This window comes from Canis lupus, chromosome 13 (genome assembly GCF_011100685.1).
Source record: "Canis lupus familiaris isolate Mischka breed German Shepherd chromosome 13, alternate assembly UU_Cfam_GSD_1.0, whole genome shotgun sequence".
Lineage (NCBI taxonomy): Eukaryota > Metazoa > Chordata > Mammalia > Carnivora > Canidae > Canis > Canis lupus.
The window spans coordinates 62,392,661-62,419,893 of NC_049234.1; the positions used below are offsets into that span (position 1 = coordinate 62,392,661).

The window sequence follows — 27,233 nt, forward strand, 5'->3', positions numbered from 1 at the left end:
ATGTCTCTGTAAAATCCCTATCATCCACTTGCTCTGTTATTCTCTTTCCAAGCAAACTGTTGGTTCCCTGCATTGCTCTTAGTATAACATATGATGCATTTATTTGATTTCTCCACCAGTCTGTAATCTTGGGATAGGGAATAAATCTTTTGTGTTCACCTCTACATATCTGGTTTATAGCATTAAAATATTTGTTAAAACCTTGGATCAATGAAAATTTTATTGCATGTTTACTCTGTGTCAGACAGTTCTGTTTTGTTAGGGCTTTGTTTTTTTGTTTCTTTAGATGTTAGCATTTAGAGTCGTTTCAGGTTTAAAGAAAAATTAAGTGGAAAGTACAGATAGTTCTAATATACCCCTCTACCTAATCACATATTAGGATAACACCTTGCATTAGTGTGGTACATGCCTTACAGTTGATGAATCAGTATTGACACATTATTATCTACTAAAGTCCATTGTTTGCAGTATTCTAGTTTCTTGTATTCTACAGTTTAACGAGTTTTGACAAAAGCATAATGTCTTTATGCACCATAAATATCCATCATACAGAATAGTTTCACCTCCATTAAAATGTCCTGGGCTCCACTTCCTCATCCCTCTGTCCCTCTCCCTAAACCTCTGATGTTTTTCTTGTCTGAAGTGTCACAGACTATTTTTCATGTTGTAAATAAAAAGCTTAATCATGTACAGCAATTTGCACTCAAGGTGAAATATGGTAAATACTAGTTAGGTATTGTAGTAGTAGAAAGAAATTCTAGCATCCAAAGGGATTAGAGTTGATGGAACATATATCTTTTATGTCTTTTTAATTGACATTCATTTAATAATTTGGTCAAAATTTAACCAATTCCAATAAAAAAAAGATAGAATGTCATGATTTTACAGCACCAGCTTGCACTTTTTTCAAATCAAACTAACATCTAGAAGAGTTGTCTTCATTTCATCACCTTTATAGACTCTGTGTTTCCTGGTCTTAACCTGCCAAGAACTTCTTTATATTCTCCCAATGTCTTGAACGGGGTAAATACCCATCCACTGCTAAACCAATAACTGATTTTTAAAACAGAACTGAACAAAGAAGATAAACCCTCACTGAAGAGCTGTATAGTTACTATCTATCTAGATGTTCTTATTTTGCATTGATTTCCTTCATGCAACTTCTATATAGCCAAACTCAAATAGGAGCTTTGAATGTTCAACTCTCCTCTCTGCCTGGAACTTACCATCCATCTTTGAACATCTAACTTCTACCTACCATGCAAGGCCAAGTTCATGTATACATCTTCCTCAAACCCTTCCTCATTCCCATACTTCAAAGATATCTCTAATACTCTTTCCCAATAGCACTCGATCTATACTTCCAGTCAATTAGCATTTTCTAGGCTTCATTATACATATTCATAAATCTAATTTCTCCTAGTGAAGTACATCCTCAAGGGGCAAAACATCTCTATGATAAAAGAAGTTTTCCGGCTTGAATAACAGGGTGCTGAGAAAGTGAAAGACAAGAAGGCAAGACTGAACTCGTTTGCTATAATCTCTGAAGGTACTTGGAAGAGAACTATACTGAAACATAAATGTGATTTTATATAAAATCTCATCAAACTTATTGTACAGTTATACTTTAATAAAAGTTGATGTTTAAGAGTACTTGTTTATGATATTTCAATACTAATTTTATTTACTATTAAATCACATACTCATTATGTATTTCCTCATGCGTGGTTGGCAAAAATGCGTAAGCCATTCTTTTTGACAACTCATCTCTATTCATAATGGAAGTCTCCAAAAAAGATCATTTGATATTAAATTCTTTAAAGGTTACAAGAAAAACTAAATGAAACAAGGGAAAGCATAAAATCAAGGGTTCTTTTATTATGTTTATTTTTACTTTTAACTTCACTCTGAAATAATTTTAGACTCACAAAAAAGGGACAAAAATAATATAAAATATTCCTACACACCTTTCACCAAGCTTTAACACTTTTCATCACAGATCAGTGAAACCAGGAGCTGGTCCTTTGAAAAAGTTAATAAAATTGATAAACCTCTAGCCAGACTTATAAAAAAGAAAAGATAAAGGGCCCAAATAAATAAAGTCACAAATGAGAAAGGAGAAATAACAACCAACACCACAGAAGTACGATCACAAAAGAATATGTTTAAAGAGTTATATGCCAAAAAGCTGAACAACCTACAAGAAATGTATAAATGCTTAGGAAAATATAAACTACCAAAACCAAAACAGGAAGAAATAGAAAACTTGAACAGACTGATAACCAGTAAAGAATTTGAATCAGTAATCATAAAAGTTCCTATCTATTTTCCTCAAACTGTTCCAAAAAATAGAAAATGGAGGAAAACTTCCAAATTCATTCTATGAAGCCAGCACTGATTACACTGATACCAAAAATACCAAAACCAGTTAAAGACTACTGAAAAAGAGAATGATAAGTCAATATCTCTGATAGACATGGATGCAAAAGTTTTCAATAAAATCCTAGCAAACTGAATCCAACAATACAGTTTTAGAAGTCATTCACTATGATCAAGTGGGATTCATCCCTGGGTTGCAAGGGTGGTTCAATACTCACAAATTAATCAATGTGGTATATTATATCAATAAGAGAAAGGAAAGGAACCATATGATCATTTCAATAGATGTAGAAAAAGCATTTGACGAAGTACAATATCCAGTCATGACAAAAAAACCTCAATGAAGTAGGTTTAGAGGAAACATACCTCATCATAATAAAGGCTATATATGAAAAACAATTTACATCATCCTCAATGGGGAAAAACAGAGCTTTTCCTCTATGGTCAGGAAAAGACAGGAATGTCCACTCTCACCTCAGTTACTTAATACAGTACCGGATGTCTAGCCACAGCAATCAGACAACAACAAAAACAAAAGGCATCCAAATCAGCAAGGAAGAAGTAAAACTTTCACTATTTGCAGATAACATACCATACATAAAAAACCCAAAAGCCTGCTAAAACTGACACACAAATTCAGTAAAGTTGCAGGATACAAAATCAACATACAGAAATCTATCGCATTTCTATACACCAATAATGAAGCAGCAGAAAGAGAAATTAAGGAATCAATCTCATTTACAATTGCACCAAAACAATAAGATACCTAGGAATAAACCTAACCAAAGTGGTGAAAGACCTGTATTCTAAAACTATAAAATGCTGACAAAGAAATTGAAGATGACACAAAGAAATGGAAAAAAATTCCTCGTTCATGGGTCAGAACAAAAAAATATTGTTAAAATATCTGTGCTACCCAAAGCAATCTACATCTTTAATACGATCTCTATGAGGATTAAACTCTTTGTCTAGCTCTCTTCCTCACAGAATTTCTAGATCTCTGCCCACATAATATCTCAGAGATGCTCTTCCTAACCTCCTATCTCAAATATTTCCCGTGCTGCCTCTTCTCTCCTTGACAGTATCTCTTTACTCTTAATTTATTTTCCTTCTCAGGAGTTATTATTACTTAAACTTACATATTTATTTATTATTTGGCTATTAACGTGTCTCCTCTTTCAAGCTCCAAGAGAGCAGAGAATTTTCTATTGTGTTCGTTGAGAATTTTTCTAAGCCTAAAACAGCCTTGTATATAGTAAGCAATGGATCAATATTTGTTTTTTTTTTTAATTTATTCATGAGAGAGGCACACAGAGAGAGAGAGCGAGAGCGAGAGAGCGAGAGAGAGGGAGAGAGAGGCAGAGGGAGAATCAGGCTCGGCTCCATGCAGGGAGCCTGACGCGGGACCCGATCCCGGGTCCCCAGGATCAGGCCCCGGGCTGAAGGAGGCGCTAAACCACTGAGCCGCTCGGGCTGCCCTGGATCAATAGATCAATATTTGTATAATGAGACATGCCCCATCGCTGAGAACCACTCTCTGAGTGTGTCAGCCATATTACAAAATAACAAAACTAAAATTTCCTAACATAACAGGATTTGATGTGAGAGCCTAACAAAGGCTTGTAACACATATCACATATATCTTATTTGAAACCTATAAAGCTTGCCCAGATTCTGGTCATTAGTCATGCTGTTTTACAATATATCCAGATCTGTTTATTTCTTCTTTACAGATGAGACTTGGGTAAATTTCAAGATCTACCCCCCCAAAAAGGAGTTAAAAATAAAAGGACACAGAAGGCTATCCCCTCTTTCACAGATTCAAAGAAGCCAAAGGCATAGGAAAGGGTACCCTCCCCCTTTTAGGGAGTTACAGCAATAACATCTTGTGGCCTGTTTAGACTTGTTCACTTGACCCTTAAACTTCCTGAGAGAAGTGCTAATTTAGTGAACTGCCTTTCCTGCGTCCAAACTCCCAGATTCACACAGTAAATCACTTAAAAACTACCAGACTCAGAGACACAATCATTACTATCATTAGGCAATATGGCCCTGGAATAGATAAGATATATTTGGGTCAAAAAGGTGGTCAATTCACATGGCTAATTTAAAATAGCAGATGAATTAGGGGAGGTATGTGGGAATGGGCAAAATAGGTGAAGGAGATTAAGAGGTACAAACTCCTAGTTATAAAATAAATAAGTCACAGGATGAAATGGACAGCATAGAGGAAAAATAAGCAGCAGATGAATTTTTTAAAATGTTTAACATTACTCCTGACACATATTTTGTTTCAAGTGTTTTTCTTGATTATACTTAAACTATGATTAGCCTGCAGTAAAATTAAATTTTTTTTTTTTAATTTTTATTTATTTATGATAGGCACACAGTGAGAGAGAGAGAGAGAGAGAGGCAGAGACACAGGCAGAGGGAGAAGCAGGCTCCATGCACCGGGAGCCCGACGTGGGATTCGATCCTGGGTCTCCAGGATCGCGCCCTGGGCCAAAGGCAGGCGCCAAACCGCTGCGCCACCCAGGGATCCCCAGCCTGCAGTAAAATTAAATACGAAATATAACTTGAATTTTCTGAGTTTCTCTTCCCAATAACCCTGTCTCCTTCTCTCCTTCCTTCTCTTCCTCCTCCCCTGACCCCTTCTCCTTCTCTTTTAAAGCAACAGTGCTAATTTATTCTCTCTCACAGTTTCCATGGGTCTGGAATTTGGTACTGACTTAGCTGGCTGGTTGGTTCCAGCTTGGTGTTTCTTCTGAAGCAAGTCAGATGTCAGCGGGAGCTATTCAACTGAAGGCTTGACTGGGGTAGAAAAGTAGAAAGATCCTGCCTCAGACGTAGTTTCCTTATACAGCTGGCAAGGTGATGCTGGCTGTTGGCTGGGGGTGAGGGGCTGTCAGTTTTTCTTCACATTGAGTGTTCACATTCAGTTGCTTGGGTATTCTCACAGCATGACAGCTGCCTTCCCGAAGGCCTTTTTCTGTCCTCAACATTCCGGTAGAGAACCTATCTGACATGCACAAAGCCTGTATGTCCGTGCAGGCCTCAGGTTTGGTGGGCCATGATTTTAGATAACCATGAGAAGTCATAAGGCATGGTTACCACAGGAGGGGTAATTACTCAAACATTGTTAGGTAGGTAAAAACAATTTTCTTCACCTTGAATTTCCATGAGAACGTTTTGTTAGCTTATCATTATCCAACTCTAATCTAACTGGTCAGTTTGAGACAGGGTGATGAGCATGCCCATCTCACTGTTTTGGATCAGACAGCCTACAACAGGGCCCTGAGCAGTGGGAAGGAGAGGAAGGGATTCCGCTTCCGGGCTGTCATACTTTTAAGGCTGGCTGTCTGCTCTTATAAAAGAAACCTGAAATTACTCAGTTGGAAGAGGATGAGAATTTAAGTTTATCCAATTTAGACCAAGGTTTACCAACTTTAGCACTACTGACATTTTAGATTAGATAATTCATACGTCTTTGTTATGTAGGGCTGTTCCTGTATTGTATCTTTAGCGATATCCTTGGCCTCCTCCACTAGGGGCACAGGCAACTCTTCCTCCCAATTGTGATAACTAAAATCTCAACATGACCAAATGTTCCTGCAGGCAGAGGTTGGGACAAACTGCCCTCTGCTGAAAATCACTGACTTACAATAAGGAAAATCTTGGCGGCTATATACTTAAGTCATGCGTAATTCAGCTCTCAACAACAAAAAAACGTTTTCTATCTATCTGATGCCCATGTCTATCTTTCAGTTGGTTGTGAAATTAAGAAAGGAAGGGGAGGAGTGTTATTATTGTTTCTCCAAAACCCCTACCTACATCAATTATTTCAGAGGCAATGAGCTTCTTAAGTTTTAAAACTTATTTCCTCTACTATAGTTCCATTCTCTGATGCACTATTAACTTTAGAATAATTTCTAGTATTTGAGACAGACTCAGTCTATTATCTAACCTTTTTAATGGACTTAAAAATAAAACAGTCCTTTTGATTGTTATTAAATCTAAAACGTGGCCCTTTGTTTATTCTTCAAAGCCCTTCAAATTGGAATTACTGTCTGGCAAATATACTTTATCATTTCTAATTTCATGACAAAAGACTCTACCCAGAAAGCCCTTACATTTTCACGGGCCTTTCAAAAAACAAAAGCAAACTGCAAAAACACAATAGAAAAACAAATCCTTGAAGACTCCAGTTTAACTCCCAACTTCCTGACGAATTACAGAATTAATGAACATTTTATTAAGCCTTTTGATGTTATAAACACAGAAATGAAATCCCCTTAAGGCCACAGAGCCAACAGGTAACAGAACTAGAATGAAAGCCCTTGCCTCGTAAGTCCCAATTTGATTACGCTCAAGCTTCACAACTTGGACAACTGTTGTCATAGCTGCCTTCTCCAAAAGTATAGCATTTGCAACATAAGTCTTCATAACAGCAAGTCTTTATAGCTTAACTTAAAAAAAATTCCATGTATTTCTCTTTTCTGCTTGACTAAATTATAAGTTCTGTGAGGACAAGGACGGTATCAACTCTCTGCTGCATGATACCAAGTTGTGAGCACCAGGAAGAGGCCTAATAAATCTTTAAGGACTGGCTGCCCTCCCTGGTAGCAGGGCAAAGCAGCCCAAGGAAGGGTACAATGAATAATGTGAGTGGGAATAGCATCTCTTTAGGGATTTTTAAGTTTTAGGTCATTTTGGAAGTAAATGTCGTGTGGAAGCTAAAACATGACTGTTTCCTTCTGCACATGTACACAGCACAGTGACTTATATTTACCCACTTAATCCTCTCAACCTGCCTTGTAAAGTAAGTCCTATTCTTTTTCTCATTATGCAGATGGAGAGGCTGACGCAGGCACAGAGAGGCGGAACAGCATGCCCGTTTCACCACTAGCAAGTCAGACACAAAAGTCAGTCAGTAGTTGAAGACACTCGTGTAATTCACAAATAGTGATCCTCCATACACATCTATTGTGACAGCTAGCAGCAACCTGTTCTCTGTGTGATGTTTAGTCTTCATAACAGGAAGTGGTACCAGTGAGCAGATAGAAATAATTTCCATATGCTCTTTCTATCTCACAGACACATGGCAGGTATATGTATAATTTTATAAACTGGCATCTCAATAACAAAAATATATTTAACATATAGGCTTAAATATTACCATAAATAGTATCAGAGAGGGAGACAGAACATGGAAGACTCCTAACTCTGGGAAACGAACTAGGGGTGGTGGAAGGGGAGTAGGGCGGGGGGGCGGGTTGAATGGGTGACGGGCACTAAGGGGGGCAATTGGCGGGATGAGCACTGGGTGTTATTCTGTATGTTGGCAAATTGAACACCAATAAAAAATAATTTTATTATTAAAAAATATTACCATAAATAAAATTATGATTAATAAAATTAATAATTATTCTTCTCCATTGTAATTATTTGCAATTTAATCTTAAGCATGGAAAGAAGAAGGTAAACAATATAGATGCCCGCAGAAATTAAATTAAAAAATCAAAAGCTGGAAAAGGGAGAAGAGGCTTAGGTAACAAATTTGCTAGATTAATAAAAATAGGTATTTTATAATTCTAAGAGGTAAAATATACAAAATAGAATTGCACTACTATCTCAATTATCTTTTAGAAGTAGATGGTTTAGATACTATTTTTCCTCAATTGCTCTCTGCCAATTCACATGGAAAAAGAGAATCCCATTTTGGGATGTGAGCTAAATTTCTTCTGCATATAATTAAGGCTCATAAAGGAGAAATGAAGGAAAAACGTAGAGAGCTCTTGATGAGTGCACTGCATCACTGCACCGTGGAAAGGACTGTGCTCTGTGTGTACAGTATACCTTCAATCATAGAATGGTGGAAGATACCACTCTTACTCAAAAACTCTAGAGTTAAGCATCCACACAAAGTTATCAGGCCTAAATCATCCTTTGTCATCCTGCAATACAAATGGTGCTGCTTCATCCTTCATGGTCCTTGTCAAGGCAGGTGGACAAAGCCACAATGGGTTGTGATGATGCTCAGAACAAAACGAAAATCATAATTCCTGGTATAGCTCCATCTTAGTAGGGCTTTTTAAATTTATGATTTCCCCTTGATGACAATGTCAAAACTAGCTGATCAACCAAAAGAAAATGTTGCTTCATGTTTCCTTCATTTTTGCATTCTTAAATATTTAGATCAATATTCCAATTTAATGCAGTTACAGGCACATTTTGGATGTGGGGTGCAGTCAGGGGAGTCCTCACAATAGGCCTCCAAAAGACACTGACAGAACAGAAGTGAATTAAAGGAATCAAAAAGCCTCAGAGAGGAGTCGCTACTCACAATGTTCATGAGGGTGAGGAGGTAGTTCTGGACGTGCTCTTTGCCATGGAAGCGGACCACGGAGTCATCCACCCCCAGCAGCACCTCAATGTTGTAGTCATTCTCTCCCGTGTGTCGGCGGTGCCTCGCTGCTTCCCTCAGCTGCTGGTCAATGCTGCTGGAAATAGTACCTACATCGTCAAGGCCTCCCAGATTCGACTCTATTAAGAAACAGAAGGAACTCAGGCATTTCAGCTTCCCCAGTGGGCCTTCTAACAATGTTTTACAAAGAAAAAGAAAATCTTCTAGGGGCGTCTAACATTATAATCAATAGTCACTGCGATACTGCTTTTTTCTTCAAATAATGTACACACGCATATGATCAGACCTCCTATAAATCCAACATGGAACAGCAACACTGAGGCTAAAGTACAGTTATTGCACAGAAGGCAGTGCCATCATGCCAGATGGAACGTTCCATGAGGATAAGAGTGTGTCCTTTTATCCTCAGCCCAGAGCAAAGCAAGTGGGGCTACAGGCAGAACAGTTGCTGACCAAGTACTTATTAAATAAATGGCTATTATAGATTTAAAAATTGTGTGTTGATGAGTTTACAGTGATTAAGTCATTATAATCCTGTGGGGATAGAATTTGTATCACATACATTTAAATCACTCCTTTTGCCAAAAGCCTTAATGTAAAAACCAAATTAGAGCATGGCAACATAAGAGCATCAGGTTGTACAATCATCCGTCATGATATAGTACTTTATATCTTAAGAGTATGGTTTCCTAGTGAATGCTGCTAGGGAGACACTACAGGTCTCCGCATTTGTACTGGCCACCATCTGGATAGCAGGTCATTTCCATAGCTACATATGTGAATCTGTGAGACACCAAAGTAAGAAGTCAGTCAGAAAACACATCCAAAGAAAAATTAAAGAATAAACAATTTTTTCATTCTATACAATTGAAGGAATTTCATTTTCCCAATGGACAACACACACACACACACACACACACACACACATATCCACACACAGGACAGATACAAATATCCATATCCATATCCATCCATCTATCTATCTAGAAAAAAGGGATTGAGAGAAGCATTCTCAGGTTCTAATCATCTTGATTATCTGTTTTCAGGTTACTATATTTTTGGTGAAGAAAAATGTTTTTTGTGAAATGAAAAATAAAATTCGTCATTTGAATGCTAAAATAAAAGATATTATTCAAAACTGCTGTATAAAACTGAAAGGAGATTCATTTCCAATTCAAATATACATAAGTTGGAAAGGATTTTATTTTACAAACTGCCTTGATGTCTCTAACAATCCCATATCTAAAAACAAATTTGAGAGAACCAGTTCTGATTCATGCTTTATATGGGATGCTTACTTAATGCTGCACTGGGGCCTGTAGGCCATTTGAAGGAGTGTCTGGCATTAAAGAATCGGGATTTGCCTCTCCACCTTTGTGGTTTTAACGAAGTTGGGGGGGAAGAAAAAGTGTCTCTTGGCCTGGAAGACTGATAACTAAGCCCCAGACACATAGGATTAGAAGTAGTAGAGGTACAGATCTTACACCCTTTCCACTATTAAAAAACACACACAGAGACACCAGTACTCTCCCATATGTATGGGCATAAGCTCTGAATATGACTACTCAGGGTTGAAAGCTATCCTGTAATTCACTTTGACCCAAGCCCAAATGCTAGATCATTAGCTGGGGGTTTTCTTCTCATTGGGGAATCACATGGACTCCACAATACATAAATAACTCTTACCACCATCCACATCAAACAGACAACTTTCCTCAAAAGTTGCTTTTAAGCACTGTAACCCACATGGAGGGCAAGAGACTACACCTGCAAATAGCTTTACCTAATTCAACCTCAAGCCTTTTCATACACACTTGAGAAAGTGAAAGGTTGTGATAGCTAATGTACAAATAGGAAACTCATACAAGAGCTCCCAGTTCTAAAAATGGCTCTTTTTGGCAGAACTGCCAGCCACGGTGTCCAATGCAAATATACGAGCAATATCATCATATCATTAAGTCTGATGCATGAATGGAAAAGGCGGAATTCTTATTTCAGAAAGACAGTTCCATTCTGCTCTAACACACCTTTGGTTTGGCCTTTGAATCCCTCCTTAAATAGGTGGTTTTCTGGTAAGAGAAGAGAATCTCTTTTTTCATTGCATGAAGAACCTGGAAAGGAAGAAGGAAGTCTTTTTCCTTCAACCATTGCCCTGATTCAATCAAGAATACATCTGTCCCTATTTCCCCCCGTACTCTACAGTGCCCTTTCTATGATTCCTAAAGTGGGCAGCGTCAAACATTACAAGGAGAGACAGTGAAATAATTTCTTGCACTTTTTTTTTTTTAATTTTTTTTTTAAATTTTTATTTATTTATGATAGTCACAGAGGGAGAAAGAGAGAGAGGCAGAGACATAGGCAGAGGGAGAAGCAGGCTCCATGCACCGGAAGCCCGATGTGGGATTCGATCCCAGGTCTCCAGGATCGCGCCCTGGGCCAAAGGCAGGCGCCAAACCGCTGCGCCACCCAGGGATCCCCAATTTCTTGCACTTTTTAATGTATACACATCAGTAGTAATTCCAGACAATTCTGAGGCTGTGAAATATCTTCTCTCATAGTGAATTTTTTCCAGTGTGCCCACTCTGTAATGTAACAGTCATGGGCTTTGTACTCAGACATACCTGGCTACAAATCCTGGCCATGGCATATCCTAGCAATGTGATTTTATTTAAGATGCTTATCCTCTTTAAACCTCACTTCCCTCACTTCCCAAAGTAGGTATGGAACCAATACCTACTTTGCAGAGCTGCTGTGAAGAGATGTTTATAGTAAAAACACTATATACAGTGCTTAGATGTAAGTGCTCAATAAAAAGTATTCACTGTTACTATTAGCATGATGATGATGATGGTGGTGGTGGTGGTGATTTCCCATTGTGAGAAGTCTCCTACACTTTTTTTTAAAGCTTTCTACATTTTGTTTTACATACAAGAAATTAAATAGTTATAATAATTAAATAGCTTTTTTTAATAGAGGTAAGAAAAAAAATCTAGAATTAGTGATGGGAAATCTAAACTGCTAACTTTAAAAAGAATGAGGATGACAGTATTTCCTGCAGAGCAGAAAGTAGGTATAAGGAGAAAAGAATCTAGAATGTTTACTTTCAGATAAATTAGGATGAAATCCAATAAGATACGTTTCTTTGGTAGATTGAAAATCCAATATGAAATAGGAAAGAGTTAGCCAATAGATAGCGCTGACCTTCACTCAATGCATATTTATTGAGTACCCATACGTGTGGCAGACACTGAGAAGGTAAAGAGCCATTTGGTGGGTACCTCTTTAGGTGTTAACTCTGGGAACCACACAATTGTACTGGATTTATATCCAGGAATGGAGCTGAGTTTTATCATGTAGTCACAAACCATCATATAGGCTTGAATCACCTACACAGTTTTTAGTTTAAGCAGATCTAATCAGGGTACTATTACTACCAGTAACAACTCACATCTTTATAAAGCTTCAAAGTTTAAAAGCTAACACATGCTTTGGCAAAATTGACGCCTCTATGTCTGGTTCTACATTATTTCTGTACCCCATAAAATATAGGAACAGGAATAATTAAAGGTGGATAATTAAAATTAAATTAATAAATAATTATCATGCTAATCATGTCCAAACACCCCTTCATCAGATCTGTTTACTGCTAAAAGGGCTGAAAGGAATCACAGAGAAGACAATAAGCAGGTTGAAGAAGCTAAAACATGGTGACATTTTGCATGGGGAGTAGCAAACTAGATCTTGGGGGGCCCTCTCTCTGTTGGCATCCTCTTAAGTAAGTGCATTCAAGGTGAGATGAATGGCTGTAGCTGAGTTGGACAGTAGAGAGTGGTTGATGTGATAACAGAATCAGTGGAAAGACTAAGCATCTTTAGAATAAATAAATAAATAAGGCCCTGCAGGAGGCCTTATTCATTTTCATTCCAGAAAAGTGATGCTCAGAGTAAATTTCAATCTTTCCAGAAATATCAAAGGCAATCCTTCTTAGTACTTAGAGTGAGTTTCCTTTTTTCAAACTTTTTTGAAACTTAATCTTCTGAGTTACTGATAAGAATTAACTACCATGTTGGAAACCTTTTGATTGTAACCCTTTTTGTACTCCCTAGTTTCCCAACTATTGTATACAAATTTTCAGAAAAAGAATAATTTTACTACAAAGCTTATTTTAATTGAAGATATGCAATATTTGGGGGCACAATGGTGACCAACTAAGTCACATTAAGTACTGACATTTTTAGTGTAAAAGATAGGATTATTAGTGTTAAATAAGAATTTTGAACTTACCAAACAAGTAATGTAGAATACAATGTTTTGCTGATTATGAACAACTGGGCTTAAGGCATTTTCGGGATGGAACATGGCATGTTTACAGACCTACTCATATTTATAGGGAGTCTAAGTATAGGTTGGTGAAATCACTCCCACCCCAGAAGAAACTCTATAGTCTGAAACACAGCAGAAGAGAAAGATAAAATTGAAAAAGTACAGGTTCTAATCACGTTCTGAATCTAATACAAATACCTCTGGGGTTGGAAAGCAATCTCAAGCAAACTGTAATAGAGACTGTGACAGAGTCATCTCTCCTCTATCCATTCTCTCTTCCCTAAGGAACAGAATGTTAATTTTATTTGAGGCAGTAATAAGACCAGCTAAAAGTCATTTCCAGTCTCTCTTGGGACGAAGGACCCCACTCAACTAAGAGTAATTCAATGAGATGTAAGCAGAAATATTGCTTATACTTCAGCGGCTTAATTTAGCCGGTATGAGAGGCTTCCACCAAGGCTCCTCAAAGGAATGTGATTCATCTTGGTAGGTTAGACCTCCTTTGAGCCTTTACTCATTATTCCTTCCTGCTTCCTGGAACATGGTTGTGATGTCAGGAGTTCTATGAGGTAACCTTAGCATCAAGGCATGTGCATAGTATGATAGGGGAGCTATAAAGAAGACATTTGACCCTTCAATGACTGTAAAGCTGACACCTCAGCCCTGGTTTGCCTAGACTTTGTTAAATATGAGGAATAGCACTTCCATCATGTTTAGGTCAAGTTTAGGTTTGCTTTTATATGTCACTGAATCTAGTCCTAATAGATATGACATTGACAATAATTTTGCTGTGTAAATTTTTAATGCTCCATTTGGGAATGCAAGTTAATTTTCATGTGGATAAGTGAATGGTAAAGTTCAGTTTACCAAAAATGTCTCAGCTTTCTTTGTAGTGCATCTACTTTAGACAATGAGGAAGGAAATGTTTTAGAGTAACTATAAACATAGAATGAGTCGTATGTATAAATTTAACATTCTTTGTGAACAGAATATGGTTGTGAAAATGAAGTGACTGGGATGCCACAAGCTGGATTTTCCAATAGTAGGTGGAGATCCTAAGATCAGAGCTAAAAATAAGCGTAAAATTCAACAAATGTCATATGTTAACATCAGAAGCAGAGAGGAGTTAAATTGTGTTGATCTGTTTATATCATCCAATAGTGATTTTTCTGTTGACATCTTTTTAAAACATTTATATTTTTATAGTTCCTAAAAAGATATACTAAGAGCACCTCTATATATGGGGGGCATTGTTCCACCAAGATATAAAAGATTTTTGTAAAAAACAGCTGAATTCTTCACCAAATGGGAAATTCCATAATGATAGTTCAAAGAACTATATTCAAGCCAATTTATGATGTCAATTCTGAAGTTTCATTAAGTAACTGTTGCTTTTTTTAAAAAAAGACATTACCATTGAATGAATATTAGTTTCCGTGATTTCTTTTCCCCAAAAGTTCTCATTCTAAAGTACACATTTGCTTTTGTTTTCACTGACTACTTTAAGGGACAGCATACAGCATTTTTTTAAAGTGGAAAACGTCTTATTTTTCACGTGAGAAAAAATAATGTTTTTATGGTTTGAGTTTATGATCATTCGCAAATTAAAAAAAAAACAAAACAGAAAAGTCACCTCAATGTCCAATACATACAACATTCTAACTTTTAATATGAACCTCCTGTATGTCAGTTAAAATGTTTTAAGCTGCAAATAAAACCTTCAACTGTTTTAAGCAACTTGGACACATATTCGTTTGTATTACAAGGGACCCAGAGGTTGGGTGATTCCTAGGTTAATCGGTTTATTGATAGATCATCAATCATTTTTCTCCATCTTTCATATCCTGCCTTTCTTGGCATGTAAACTTTGTTCTAATCAAAGATTAGCTTCTCTGGTTATTTCAAAATGGCAGCACCAATTCTAGCATCATAGCCAGGTATCACAAATTGTATGTTTGTGTACAACACAGTACGATACAACTCCTAAGAAACAGGAGTAGGTAAAAATCTTTACTAGAAGCCCAGTACATTTAACTATAAGTTTCAGTGGCCAGAACTGAGTCACATGCCCATGTACAAATCATTCACAGATAAGAACAGAACCGCACATATGTCTTAGTCCCATCAGAAATAAGCAGCCCTTGTAACTGAGGCTGGTCTCCCCTGAAGATGAAGAGGCAAATCCCCTTAAAACAAAAAAAGAGAGGAAAATCATGTTGTACTGGCAGTCTACATTGCTAAATCTCCTTTTCAGAGCCTCCTCTTCCTGCATTCTCTACCGTTGGTCTTCCACGGGTCTCTTTTATTCTTAGTTTGTATTAATGCAGTTTGTGTTTCATTTCTGGTACTGTAATCTATTTGCCTAGAGATCACTTCCGCATTCTCTTGCAAGGTACAGTCCTTCATTCCTATGGTAGGGGACTCACCACTGTTGCTTACCTAGCTCATTCCAATTGTTTCTTAAATAAATCACTGAAATGTTTGGGTGTGGCAAAGTTGTCAGGCAAAATACAATATATCTGTTAAATTTAAATTTCATATAAACAACACTTTTTTAAAGATAAAGATGTTGCTAATGTAGTATTCGAGATTTTCTACTAAGTCAGTGACTGTAAGGAGATCTACGGCATTAAAAGTGTCGTAAACATTTACTCCGTGCAGCAAGTAAAGTAGCCTGTGTCCATCCAGAATGGCTGTACCCATTTATGACATCATGTTACAGGTAAATGTGCACTGGAAAATAAACCAAAGAACCACAATATATCTTATATTTTTATGAACTGTGTTTTATGGATAGCTTCAGTTTCCCCAAAAGGCTGATATATTTCAATAATTTGACATCAGTGTTAATTCTGAGTTGGCAGAGGTAGCCTAACCTACTACCATTATGTTTGGTACTAAGGGATATACCTTTCAATAAAGTTATTGAAATGCAAAAAACTAACAAACAAAAAACCATAAAGGTGTCCCAAATATTTCTTGGGGTGTGCCTAATACTAAAAACTTATTCAATGTTTATCTGTAATTCAAATTTAAATGAGATTCCTGTAATTTTATCCGCTAAATCTGGCAACTCTAGGTGTGGGGGAATCTATCTTTCTCCAGGGTATTTTATGCCCTCAGTTCCCTGTTCCATCACTGTATGCTCAGCTCTGGTAGTGACAAGAAAGACCAAGCATTGACCCAGGGATGGCCAAGTAGTGTATTCCTTTTCCTTGACTCTAGTGATCTGTTAAAGGATGAGTAAATGGTCTAAGTCATATCAACTAAACTATGACCAGGGATTATTTTATTTGTAGTTACTATGAAAAAGAAATTCCCTCTAGTAAGCTTGAAACTAGCAGAATATAACATGGAAGCTGCTTGGGACTAGCATGGGGATAGCTGTTGATCTACGTTTAATGCAAGAAGAGGAGAGTGAAGATTACGAATGGAGAGAACAGATTATGTTCCATTGACATCTTCCAGCCGCTGAATTCAACCATTCCTGAAACTTTGGTCTTTTCAATTTCATGAATCAATAAACTATTATCATCTCATTTTCTCTCTTACTAATTAATTATTTATTTACTTATTTATTGCTTAAGGCAGTCTGATGTTAGTTCCCAACAACTGAAACTAGAAGAGCCCTGATAAATAAACTCATCTATACTCTTCCTGCTATCATCATCAATTGTCCTCATCTCCCTTCTCACTCTTCTTTAATAATCTATTCTTAGCCTATACAGACTTTTGAAAAGGTTGACACATTCTGTTTAATCTCCCAAATTCATTATACTTTATTCCTTTATCTCATTTGAAATTAAGGGTTTTGCTACTAGTGATCTGTTTCCTAGTTTGTTTCTTCTGTTGCTCTTATTCAGCTAAAACTATAAATTTAACTTTGAAAGACATCACAGTTTTAATTTCCAAATATTATCATTCTGTATATTGCATAGCATTTGAATTAACTCTCCTCTTTTTGACTACATTATATTCCTCTTACTTCTGGTTTTTAAAAATCACCTCTACTAAATCCAAGAGTAGAGGAAGGAGTCCTTATACTCAATGTACTAGAGTACATTCTAATAATCTGGCATTGCTAGAAATTAGTTTTCTAAGTAAGCTCAACTGCATAAAGGAGAGAGAAAATTGCACTTCACAGCTGCCAATTTCAAAGCTCAAATTATGTCCATCGGTTGCCTCCTATGTGTACTTTATTAAGGGTAACAAGATATTTTTTTCACTTCAGACTTCCCCAGAAACTCTATTTGAGCACACTACATTTTTTCCAAAGGCATAAGGAATGATTTAATAAAAATTAAACAAACCATTATAGCCAAACTATGAATATTAACATTTGCCATACATTCTTTCCAAAAAAATATTTAAAGAACAAGGAGTGGACCTGCATTTTCTAAGCCCTGGGAGAAAATAAATGGACAAGGCAGACACGGATCTTGTCCACACTGAATGTACATTCTAGTAATAAGAAAGATGAAGCAGGGTAAGGAAAATAAAACAGGATGAGAGAGTAAGAGGGACATGGGGAAGGCATAATTTTAGATAAGGTGTTCAGAAGAAGGTAGAAATAGAGATCTTGTAAACTGATGGAATGAGCCACATGAATATCAATGTTATATTTCTGGGAGATATATTTATGCCTTTTATACATATATGTAAACTCTTCATTTCTATTTATATTATAGATCTTTCAGAATGAGGTTGTGAGGTATTATACCAAGAAAATCAGAATAAATTCAGAAATATGGAAGGCAGACTTTTAAAATAGCCTCCCAAAGATCCATGGAACCTGTGAATATGACAAGATACCAATCCTATGATCATGTTATATGCCTGACCATAAGCTGACCATAAAATAAAGCCATCATTCAGGTGGGCCTGATCTAATTCATGAGCCATTAAAGTAGAAACCTTTCCCTGGCTGGTTGCAGAAGAGTAGGTCAAAAATATGCACCATGAAAAGGAAATCATGTACCATCGCTGGCTTCAAGGATAGAAGGATCCCATGCAAGGACCAGAGAGAGGTTTCTAGTTGCTGACAATCAGCCCTAGCCAACAGTTAGTGAGGAAATGGGGACCTCAGTCCCACAACAACAAGAACCTAAATTCTGCCAACAGCAGGAATGAGTTTGGAAGTGGATTCTTTCTTAGAGCCTTGAGACAGGAGGTCAACCTGATCAGAACCCTGATTTTGGCCTCATGATAGCTAAGTATAGAACCCAGTCCAGTAACCTGGATTCTGATCTATAGAACTGTGAGTTAATAAATGAGTTCTTGGTGACTTGTTATGCAACAACAGGAAAATAATACAAAGAGAACAGAGTTCTAGGCCTAGGTCTGCTATGCTCTATCTGTAATGATTTGGAAAAAGATGCTAAACTTATCTGGGCCTCAGTTTCTTTATCTGTATTTATCTATAAAATAAATAGGTTGTTCCAGAGGATCATTAAAATCTTCTTCCTGAATAAATTTCCATAATTAATCATTGGGCCATGATTTCACTATTTTAGATGACTAAGGTTGCTTTCTTGATCATAAATGATTGATCATTCTAATAATTCATTTGTTGCTAAATCCTTCGTCAAGGATATGATTCACAATTAAAATATATTTCACATAGAAAAATGTGCTACACTTAAAGACAAACTGCATTATGATAAAAATACTTCATAACAATGCAGAAGTCTAGTAATTTATTGCAATAAGACATAATCTTCTCATTTACCATTTAAACTGGTAAGAACAGATACTACACTTGATCTTAGCCAAAATGCTGAGAAGCAATTCATTTACCATTTAAATAAGAGCACAGAGTGTTCATAAAGTCTGCAGGTACAAATTGTATAACATCATCAAGGACATCTTCATTTTTTTCCCTGAAAAATAAAATATTATCTATGTTTCCAGATTTTGTAGACAACCTATAAAAGGTTGAGTAAAGGTGGCATTTAGATTATTTAAGTATTTACACATTCACCAACCAGAGTTTATCCTAAGTGATCAAAAATTCACTTTATGCCTTTTTGTTGTGTTGCAATAAAATTTTACTATGCTACCATCAATAAATTTTTACCAAAGTCATAAAAATGTGGAATTAAAAATGCAATATTACCCATAAAATGAAAATACTGAAGTGGTCATCTACATTTTTTTAAATCTGAAGCCTATGCTCATTTGAATAATACTGATCAAACAGTTTTGACTTATTTTCAGATGAAGGTTTTTTTTTTTAATTTTTATTTATTTATGATAGTCACACAGAGAGAGAGAGAGGCAGAGACATAGGCAGAGGGAGCAGGCTCCATGCACTGGGAGCCCGACATGGGATTTGATCCAGGGTCTCCAGGATCGCGCCCTGGGCCAAAGGCAGGCGCTAAACTGCTGCGCCACCCAGGGATCCCGTTTTTTTTTTTTTTTTTTTTTTAAAAACAAATTGTGATTTAGTCACACTCCTCAGCAATAAAAAAAGAATCAGCTATGGATACATAACTAATACACAGAAATCAATAGCATTTCTATACACTAACAATGAAGTCCCAGAAAGAGAAATTTAAAAAACAACATTATTCATAATTGCACCAAAAAAAAAGCAAATACGTAGGAAAAAACTTAACCAAAAGAGATGAAAGACTTGTACTCTGGAAACTATACAACACTGATTAAAACAAACAAACAAACAAACAAACAAAACAAAAAAAACAAAAAAAAACGGAATATAACACAAACTAATGGAAAGATACTCCACACTCACGGAATGGAAGAATTAATATTGTTAAAATGTCCATATTACCCAAAGCATTCTACAGATTCAATGCTGTTCCTATTAAAATACCAATAGCATTTTTCACAGAACTAGAGCAAATAATACTAAAATTTCTATAGGACCCCAGAAGACCCTGAATAGCCAAAGCTATCCTGAGAAAGAACAAAGCTGGAGGTATTCCATATTTCAAGATGGACTACTGAGCTGTAGCAATCAATACGGTACTGACACAAAAACAGACACATAGATCAATGGAATTGAATAGGGAACCCAGAAATAAGCCCATGCACACATGGTCAATTAGTCTATGACAAAGGAGGCAAGGATATCCAGTGGGGATAAGACAGTCTTTTTAATAAATGGTGCTGGGAAAATTGGACAGCTCCATGTAGAATAATGAAACTGGGCTACTTTCTAATACCATCCACAAAAATAAGCTCAAAATGGATTATTCTGAGACCTGAAACCATAAAAATCCTAGCAGAGGACACAGGCAGTAATTTCTCTGACATTGAACATAGCAACAGTTTTCTAGAAACAGCTCCTAAGACAAGTGAAGCAAAACAAAAACAAACTATTGGGACTACACCAAAATAAAACCTTTCCCCAGTGAGGGAAACCATCAACAGAAGAAGAAGACAACTTACTGAATGGGAGTAGGTATTTGCAAATGATATGTCAAATAAGGGGTTAATACCCAAAATACAGATAGGTTAATTTTATAATCCTCTCATATGCAGTCAATACATTCAAGCCATAATAATTACTGCAAACTTAGGATAAATTATGACAGAACACTATTTGATATCAAATACTATGAGAGGAATAGTGTAACTTCTAACCCAAAATAACATTATCCAAGTTAAATTTAATAACAGCATGTTTAGCATTCAAATAAAATTGTTGAGGCATTCCTAAAGTGAATTTCTACTAAAGAATAGTTTTATTTGCTAAAAGAAAACTATTCTTAGTCTAACAAATAAAATCCACTAGAGGAAAGAAGCATTATTATATTTACATTTTATTCATATAAATACAAGCCTATAATATAGTCTCCCACATAGTACTGATCATATGGAAGCAACAAAATCGGGCATATTTTTATATCTTCTAGTTCTTTACACATATGGAATACAGGCTTTCTAAAAGATTTTATTTATTTGAGAGAGAGAGAGAGAGAGAATGAGAGAGCATAAGCCAGCTGAGGGGTAAAGGGAGAAAGAGAAGCAGACACCCTGATGAGCAGGGGGCCCAACGCTGACAATCCCAAGACCCTGAGATCATCACCTGAGCCCAAGTCAGACACTTAACTAAGCCACCCAGGTGCCCCTGGAATACAATAGTAACAGTTGTTTTAATACATTATTTTCTACAATTTCTGTCACTTATGAATCAGTTTTGACTGATTTTTCTCATCATTATGGGTTGCACTTTCCTATTCCTCTGCATGCTTGCTAATTTTGATCAGATGTCTGACACAGTGAATCTTACCTTGCTGGTTGCTGATGTATTCCTATTCCTGTAGATATTCTTGAGCTTTATTCTTGGATGCAAATACCTGAAAACAGTTTGGTCATCTCAGGTGTTGCTTTTTAGATAAATTAGAAAGGACCAGTGCAGTGCTCATCGAGAGCTAATTATTCACCACTACCGAGTGAAGACCTTTCTGTGTGCTCCATCCAATGCTGGGTGAATCCTGACATGGTTTAGTCTGCATTGTTTGAACAGGCGCTATTCCCAGCCCCATGCAAGCATGGGCACTGTTACCTCTAATTCTCTCAAGGGGTTCCTTTCCAAACTTTTCAAAATTTCCTCACATATATGTGCTGATTAGGACTTGAGTAAATACTAAAGAGAACCCCCTTCAGATCTTCAGATCTTGCATAGTTCTCTTGTCTCTTATAGTTCTGGGAACTCTGGCCACCTTCATCTCCCAGACTCTCCGCTCTGGCTTCTCCACTTAGTGTCTGAGGGCTCAACCTGGTTGTCCTTCTCTGAGATTCAGATTAAAAATCCTCTAGGCAGTAAAATGGGCTAATGCTGAGGCTCACTTTATTTGTTTCTCATATCTCAGAGATTCCTACCCTTCACTGCCAGATATCTGGTATCTTGAAGACTATTATTTCATATATTTTGTCCATTTTTGGTTGTTTAAAGCAGGAGGGTAAATCCAGTCTCCGTTGTTCCATCTTGGCCAAGAGCAGAAGTTCACTTAATTTGGTTTGGCTAAGAACACACTATAGTTTAGAAACTTGGATTTATAGGCATGTTATTCTGTAACATGACTTAGAATTTTCTACAGCAATTCAGCTTTCCCTAAATAGCTTCTTATACATATTTACTTGGACTTATGGAAGTTAAGTAGTAGCAAAATGTTCAGTGTAAAAACCCTGACAACACTCTCAATTTACAAAAAAAAATCACACTTTCATAAGATATTAAATCTCCTTGAATATGTCCTTGCAACATGATATCACATGCAAAAAAAGATATATTTAAGGTTGAGCAGCATTTAGGAAATCTCAAAAAATATGTATATTCTGGGATGCCTGGGTGGCTTAGCGGTTGAGCGTCTGCTTTCAGCTCAGGGCGTGATCCCAGAGTGCCGCGATCGAGTCCCACATCGGGCTCCCTGCATGGAGCCTGCTTCTCCCTCTGCCTGTGTCTCTGTGTCTCTCATGAATAAATAAATAAATAAATAAAATCTTAAAAATATATGTGTGTATTCTGTTCACCTTACTCCGAAAACAATCTGAATTGCTTTGTTCATGAAAAGCTGGCTGAGCCAAGACTTATTGTAAATGTGCTTACAGGAAGAAGCTGTCTTTCAGAGTAGCCATCCCCCTCAAATCTGCTTGTTACTTAACACAAACATTGGAGAGAAATTTTAAAAAACTAAAACCTTAGCAAACATAGGGATCACCTTACAATCCAAAGAACACGATGTTTTAAATAGTCACTGAAAATGTTTTGCACTGAGGTTTTTTTTTTTTTTTTAAGATTTTATTTATTTATTCATGAGAGACACAGAGAGAAAGGCAGAGACACAGGCAGAGGGAGAAGCAGGCCTCATGCAGGGAGCCTGATGTGGGACTCGATCCTGGGTTTCCAGGATCAGGCCCTGGGCTGAAGGTGGTGCTAAACTGCTGAGCCACCCGGGCTGCCCTGCACTGAGTTTTGTAAAGAATTATAAACTAGTTTTTTTTTTTTTTTTAAATCATATTTAGGAGAAAATTGGGAGTCAACTGCAGGAAGTCATGTTTCAGAGGTGAAGGTGACAAATCCCTTAAATAAGGGTTTATTATGGGATATTTCCGCAAATCAACAAGGGCCCCTTCAAGCAGGATAAAACTACTCACTCAAAAAAAAAAAAATAATAATAATCTCATGAAAAAGGAAGTGAGGGGCGCCCAGGTGGTTCAGCGGTTTAGCGCCACCTTCGGCCTAGGGTGTGATCCTGGAGATCCGAGATCGAGTCCCGCGTCGGCCTCCCTGCATGAAGCCTGCTTCTCCCTCTGCCTGTGTCTCTGCCTCTCTCTCCCTGTGTGTCTCTCATGGATAAATAAATACAAATAATAATAAAATCTTTAAAAAAAAAGTGAGACCTTTTTGCATTTTTAGTTCAAGAAATCTAAACATCTATATGTTCAGCTCAAATCAAGGAATGGCCTATTTGATGGGTTCACACATGTAGTGAAAACATTCAACCACTGGTTGTCATTGAAGTCAATAAATACTGATATTTTCAGGCAGCCCTGGTGGCTCAGCGGTTTAGCGCTGCCTGAGATTCTGGAGATTCTGGGCGTGATTCTGGAGACCCGGGATCCAGTCCCTGCATGGATCCTGCTTCTCCCTCTGCCTGTGTCTCTGCCTCTCTCGATCTCTCTCTCTCTCTCTCTCTCTCTCTGTCTCTGTCTCTCATGAATAAATAAATACAATCTTTAAAAGAATACTGATATTTTCTTTAAATATCAGAAATCCAGACAAGTCTCTCTGCAGATACCCAGACAACTCTAAGCCAGTATGAGTTGATTGCATGTCAACTCATTTGGTAGTTCTGAAGATCTAGTAGATCAGTTATACAAAAAGAAGTCTCACAAATGGGAATACTAGGATTACCAGCATTCCTTTCTCTGCTCACCCCCTCTTTGCTAGATTTCCTTACTCTCCTCCTCACTTCTTTGCACCCATCTATTTCCAAACATTTCTTGAGTACCTTTTTGGCATAGAATCTGTCCTAGCTTCTGGGAATAAAAGATGAATAATCCCCAGTTCCTATCATTGAGGCAGTCACAATTTAATGGGGCGAGGGGAAGACAGATAAACATACTTTGATACAAGATAAGTACATAACAGAAGAACCAGCTGACTCTACTAGAAGAAATCTAATATTTCAACAGAGGAAATGAAATCTGGGCTGGATTTTAAGAGACTCACAGGAGTGAGACATGTGGAGAAAGAGGAAGGGCCATTCCATACAATGACCCTTGTGCAGAAGACATAAAAAGTCCTGACAAATTGGTGGAACAGAACTTCAGAAAGGATGGAACAAAAAGTAAGTGAAGATTTGTGTTGAGAAATGTGGTTATTAGGGGAGATCCTGAAGAAGCTGAAATATTTTATACACAGGTGTAGAGCTGGGTTTGCTGGGGCTAGTTCTGTATCATGCCTGCTATCCTTGCATAAATATTAATAGTGCTTCCTTCACTCTCAGATGTGGCCTCATTTGAACAACAAATCAGGCAGCCAGCTTACTTACAGGTCTCTTGGTATCAGAATGTGATTTTTAGAAGGAGTACAAAAGCTATATGATTCTCCTTTGTGCACTTACATCCAATGATAACAGAGGGGCTATAATAATAGGCCTTCCAGGTAGCGTTGCAGTGATGTTCCTTCCTAGTCGTGCAAACATGGGTGGTGAATATGAGTATTTGGCAGTCAACATCCATTCCAACCTCCTTGTGTTGTCTGCGCCTGCAGAAGTGGGAACTATGCCCCAAAGCGCTTGCAGCAAGGATTCCAGGTGGGGATTGGGTGATGCCAAGTAGCATCAGCTTTGAATTCAGGAGTGGCAGATGTGGTTGGGGAGACACTGTTGGACTGGGGCGTTCTCTAGCAGCATCCTACGTCTAGTTGCAGGCTGTGTGGAGGCTGTGAGGAAAGTGTAGAGCAGTAGGGTCAATTTGTTATCCTCAGAGAAGTCTTCATTCTTGGAGTCACCAGGTCCAGTGGCAGCTTGCTCATTCTCCCTCTCCCTGGCCCGAGCCACAACAGCGGCTGCCCGGGTGGGCCACTCCTATATCATTCTAAGAACTAGCCCTGGAGCTCAAGCCCAGCGGCCCACTCCTCCAATCCTTCCAACAATTTAATGCACACTTAATTCTTTATATTAAATCGTTTCATGCTTAAAATAGCTAGTGTGGTTTCAATTTCCTGGAACTGAACCTTGACATATATATGGTAAGTTATTTAACAAAACTGGGCCTTAAATCCACAGCCATGTAATAAGAGGGCTGGGCTATTCAGCGATCTGCAAGATCTCTCCGACCTCTAGAATTTGCATCCACAATTCTATAATTTTTTAAAGTTTGCCTAACACCTCCATTTTTCCTCTCCAGCAGCCCTCAGGAACTGCTTCCAACCTGGCCTCTAGCTTACATTTCCATATAACTATTTCACTAAGATCACTATTAATAAACTTCTAGTAGTCAGAGAATGCACCAAAAGCCATAGGATGTGTACAAGACAGCCACTCATTCATTGAACAAATATTTATTGAGCACCTATTAATGCCAGGTGCTCCTAACGAATATTTTACAAATTCTTTGGCCTAACCCAAACATTTGTTTAGACAAAACATTCCTGGAAGTATATTTTGTCTTTGTCTTGTTTGCAATTTAATAACTGTCACTCCCCCAACCTCTAAATACCCCCTTCTCCACCCTTTTCCATTCCGGGCTTCCATCAATGCTATTGCTTCTTTATAGAAACTGACCTGACAAATCAGGATTTCTTTTTCCTTCTTTATAGACCAGTGTCTCCATTTCCAGCCCATTTTGCTTTCCTTAATAGGGTGAATCATCACACATTCAACTCCACATTTTATTCTTCTCCACGCTTAGTTTTCCAGAAGTCTTTTCAGGTGGTCCTTTGATAGATCCTGTGCTCCTCACAATTGGCTGAAAATCACCCAAGATCCTTTGCTTTCATATTCCTTGGACAAACCATTCAGTTATCAAATTTTAATACCTTTTTACCTTAAGCTACATATCCTGAGTTACAGAACATTTCTACGTTGCTGTTCCAGTGTCTTCTCACTGTAATTATTTCCAAAGCATTAACTTATTTCCATATGATAATCCTTCACCAATCTTCTTGTACTTCTTCTCCAGGCAATCAAAACTCTGGCATCATTTTTACTTTGCTTGCCTCATTAGGCCATTCCCGAGTTCTGATAATTCTTGCTATACACTATTCTTAGATTTGCTATTCTTCCTGCAATTCTGCATCCAGTATCATATCCCAGGTTTTGTATTAGATTGTCTTCTCTTTCCCTATGTTCTGTCTCCACCTATCCTATATTCGGCCACTTAAATTATCTCCTTTAAATATTATCACAAGAGCTTTGGTAGAGCAAATTTCCTTTCTTTATTAAATCTAAACCTTTTGAGAGTGGCCAAATATTTCACTATACCTAAACGACATACCACTTATTGTAGTCTGGTTTCATTTTTTTCTAGAAGAGTTAACCTAATTGTCATTACACAGACAACTCTTTTTTGCCATTTTGCTTACTTCATCAGCCTAAAATGTTGTTCAACTGAACGAAACACTATCTCAAAAAATCCTTAAAGGAATTGATCAAAGTGTTTCCTGTTCAAGAATCATTTCATATGACTCTAATCAATATATTAAGCAGTTGTAGAGGACTTCTATTAATGTTTGTAAAGCCAAAACTTTAAAACATAAAGTGTTGAAGGGTATATCCATGTTCTATATTTTTTCTCTTAACAAATATCAGAGTAAGTCCTTGGTAAAGCAAAGAACAGTCACAGATAATAAAATTCATCACAGCATAGAACTTCATATAACAGCAGACCTGAAAGCGATGTATGTACTATATAATATTTGTTATAATATAGTTGTACTCACATAAGCATATGATATATGAGGGTTATTTCACCTTTATCCTATTTACTTTGGAACTCTTCTTTATATTCACTTCATGGTACTAAAGACAGAGGAACATAAATGTTCTTGAATGCAAAAAACTTTTGTGATTAAAAAAAAATCTTATAATCATTGCATCCATTTTTTTTTAATGGTGAAATATGCTAAAAA

General features: G+C 37.1%; 1 protein-coding gene and 1 pseudogene across 4 annotated transcripts in view; both read right to left on the reverse strand.

Annotated features, from left to right (window-relative positions):
- ADAMTS3 (ADAM metallopeptidase with thrombospondin type 1 motif 3) overlaps positions 1 to 27,233 on the reverse strand; it is a 261,316-nt gene that overhangs the window by 54,601 nt on the left and 179,482 nt on the right. For all 4 annotated transcript variants that reach the window (XM_038556298.1, XM_038556297.1, XM_038556299.1 and 1 more), the window contains one exon: positions 8,723 to 8,922. In XM_038556298.1, coding sequence (XP_038412226.1) covers positions 8,723 to 8,922 — 200 coding nt within the window. The remainder of the gene's footprint in view (positions 1 to 8,722; positions 8,923 to 27,233) is intronic.
- On the reverse strand, positions 18,754 to 18,914 carry LOC119865444 (annotated as a pseudogene).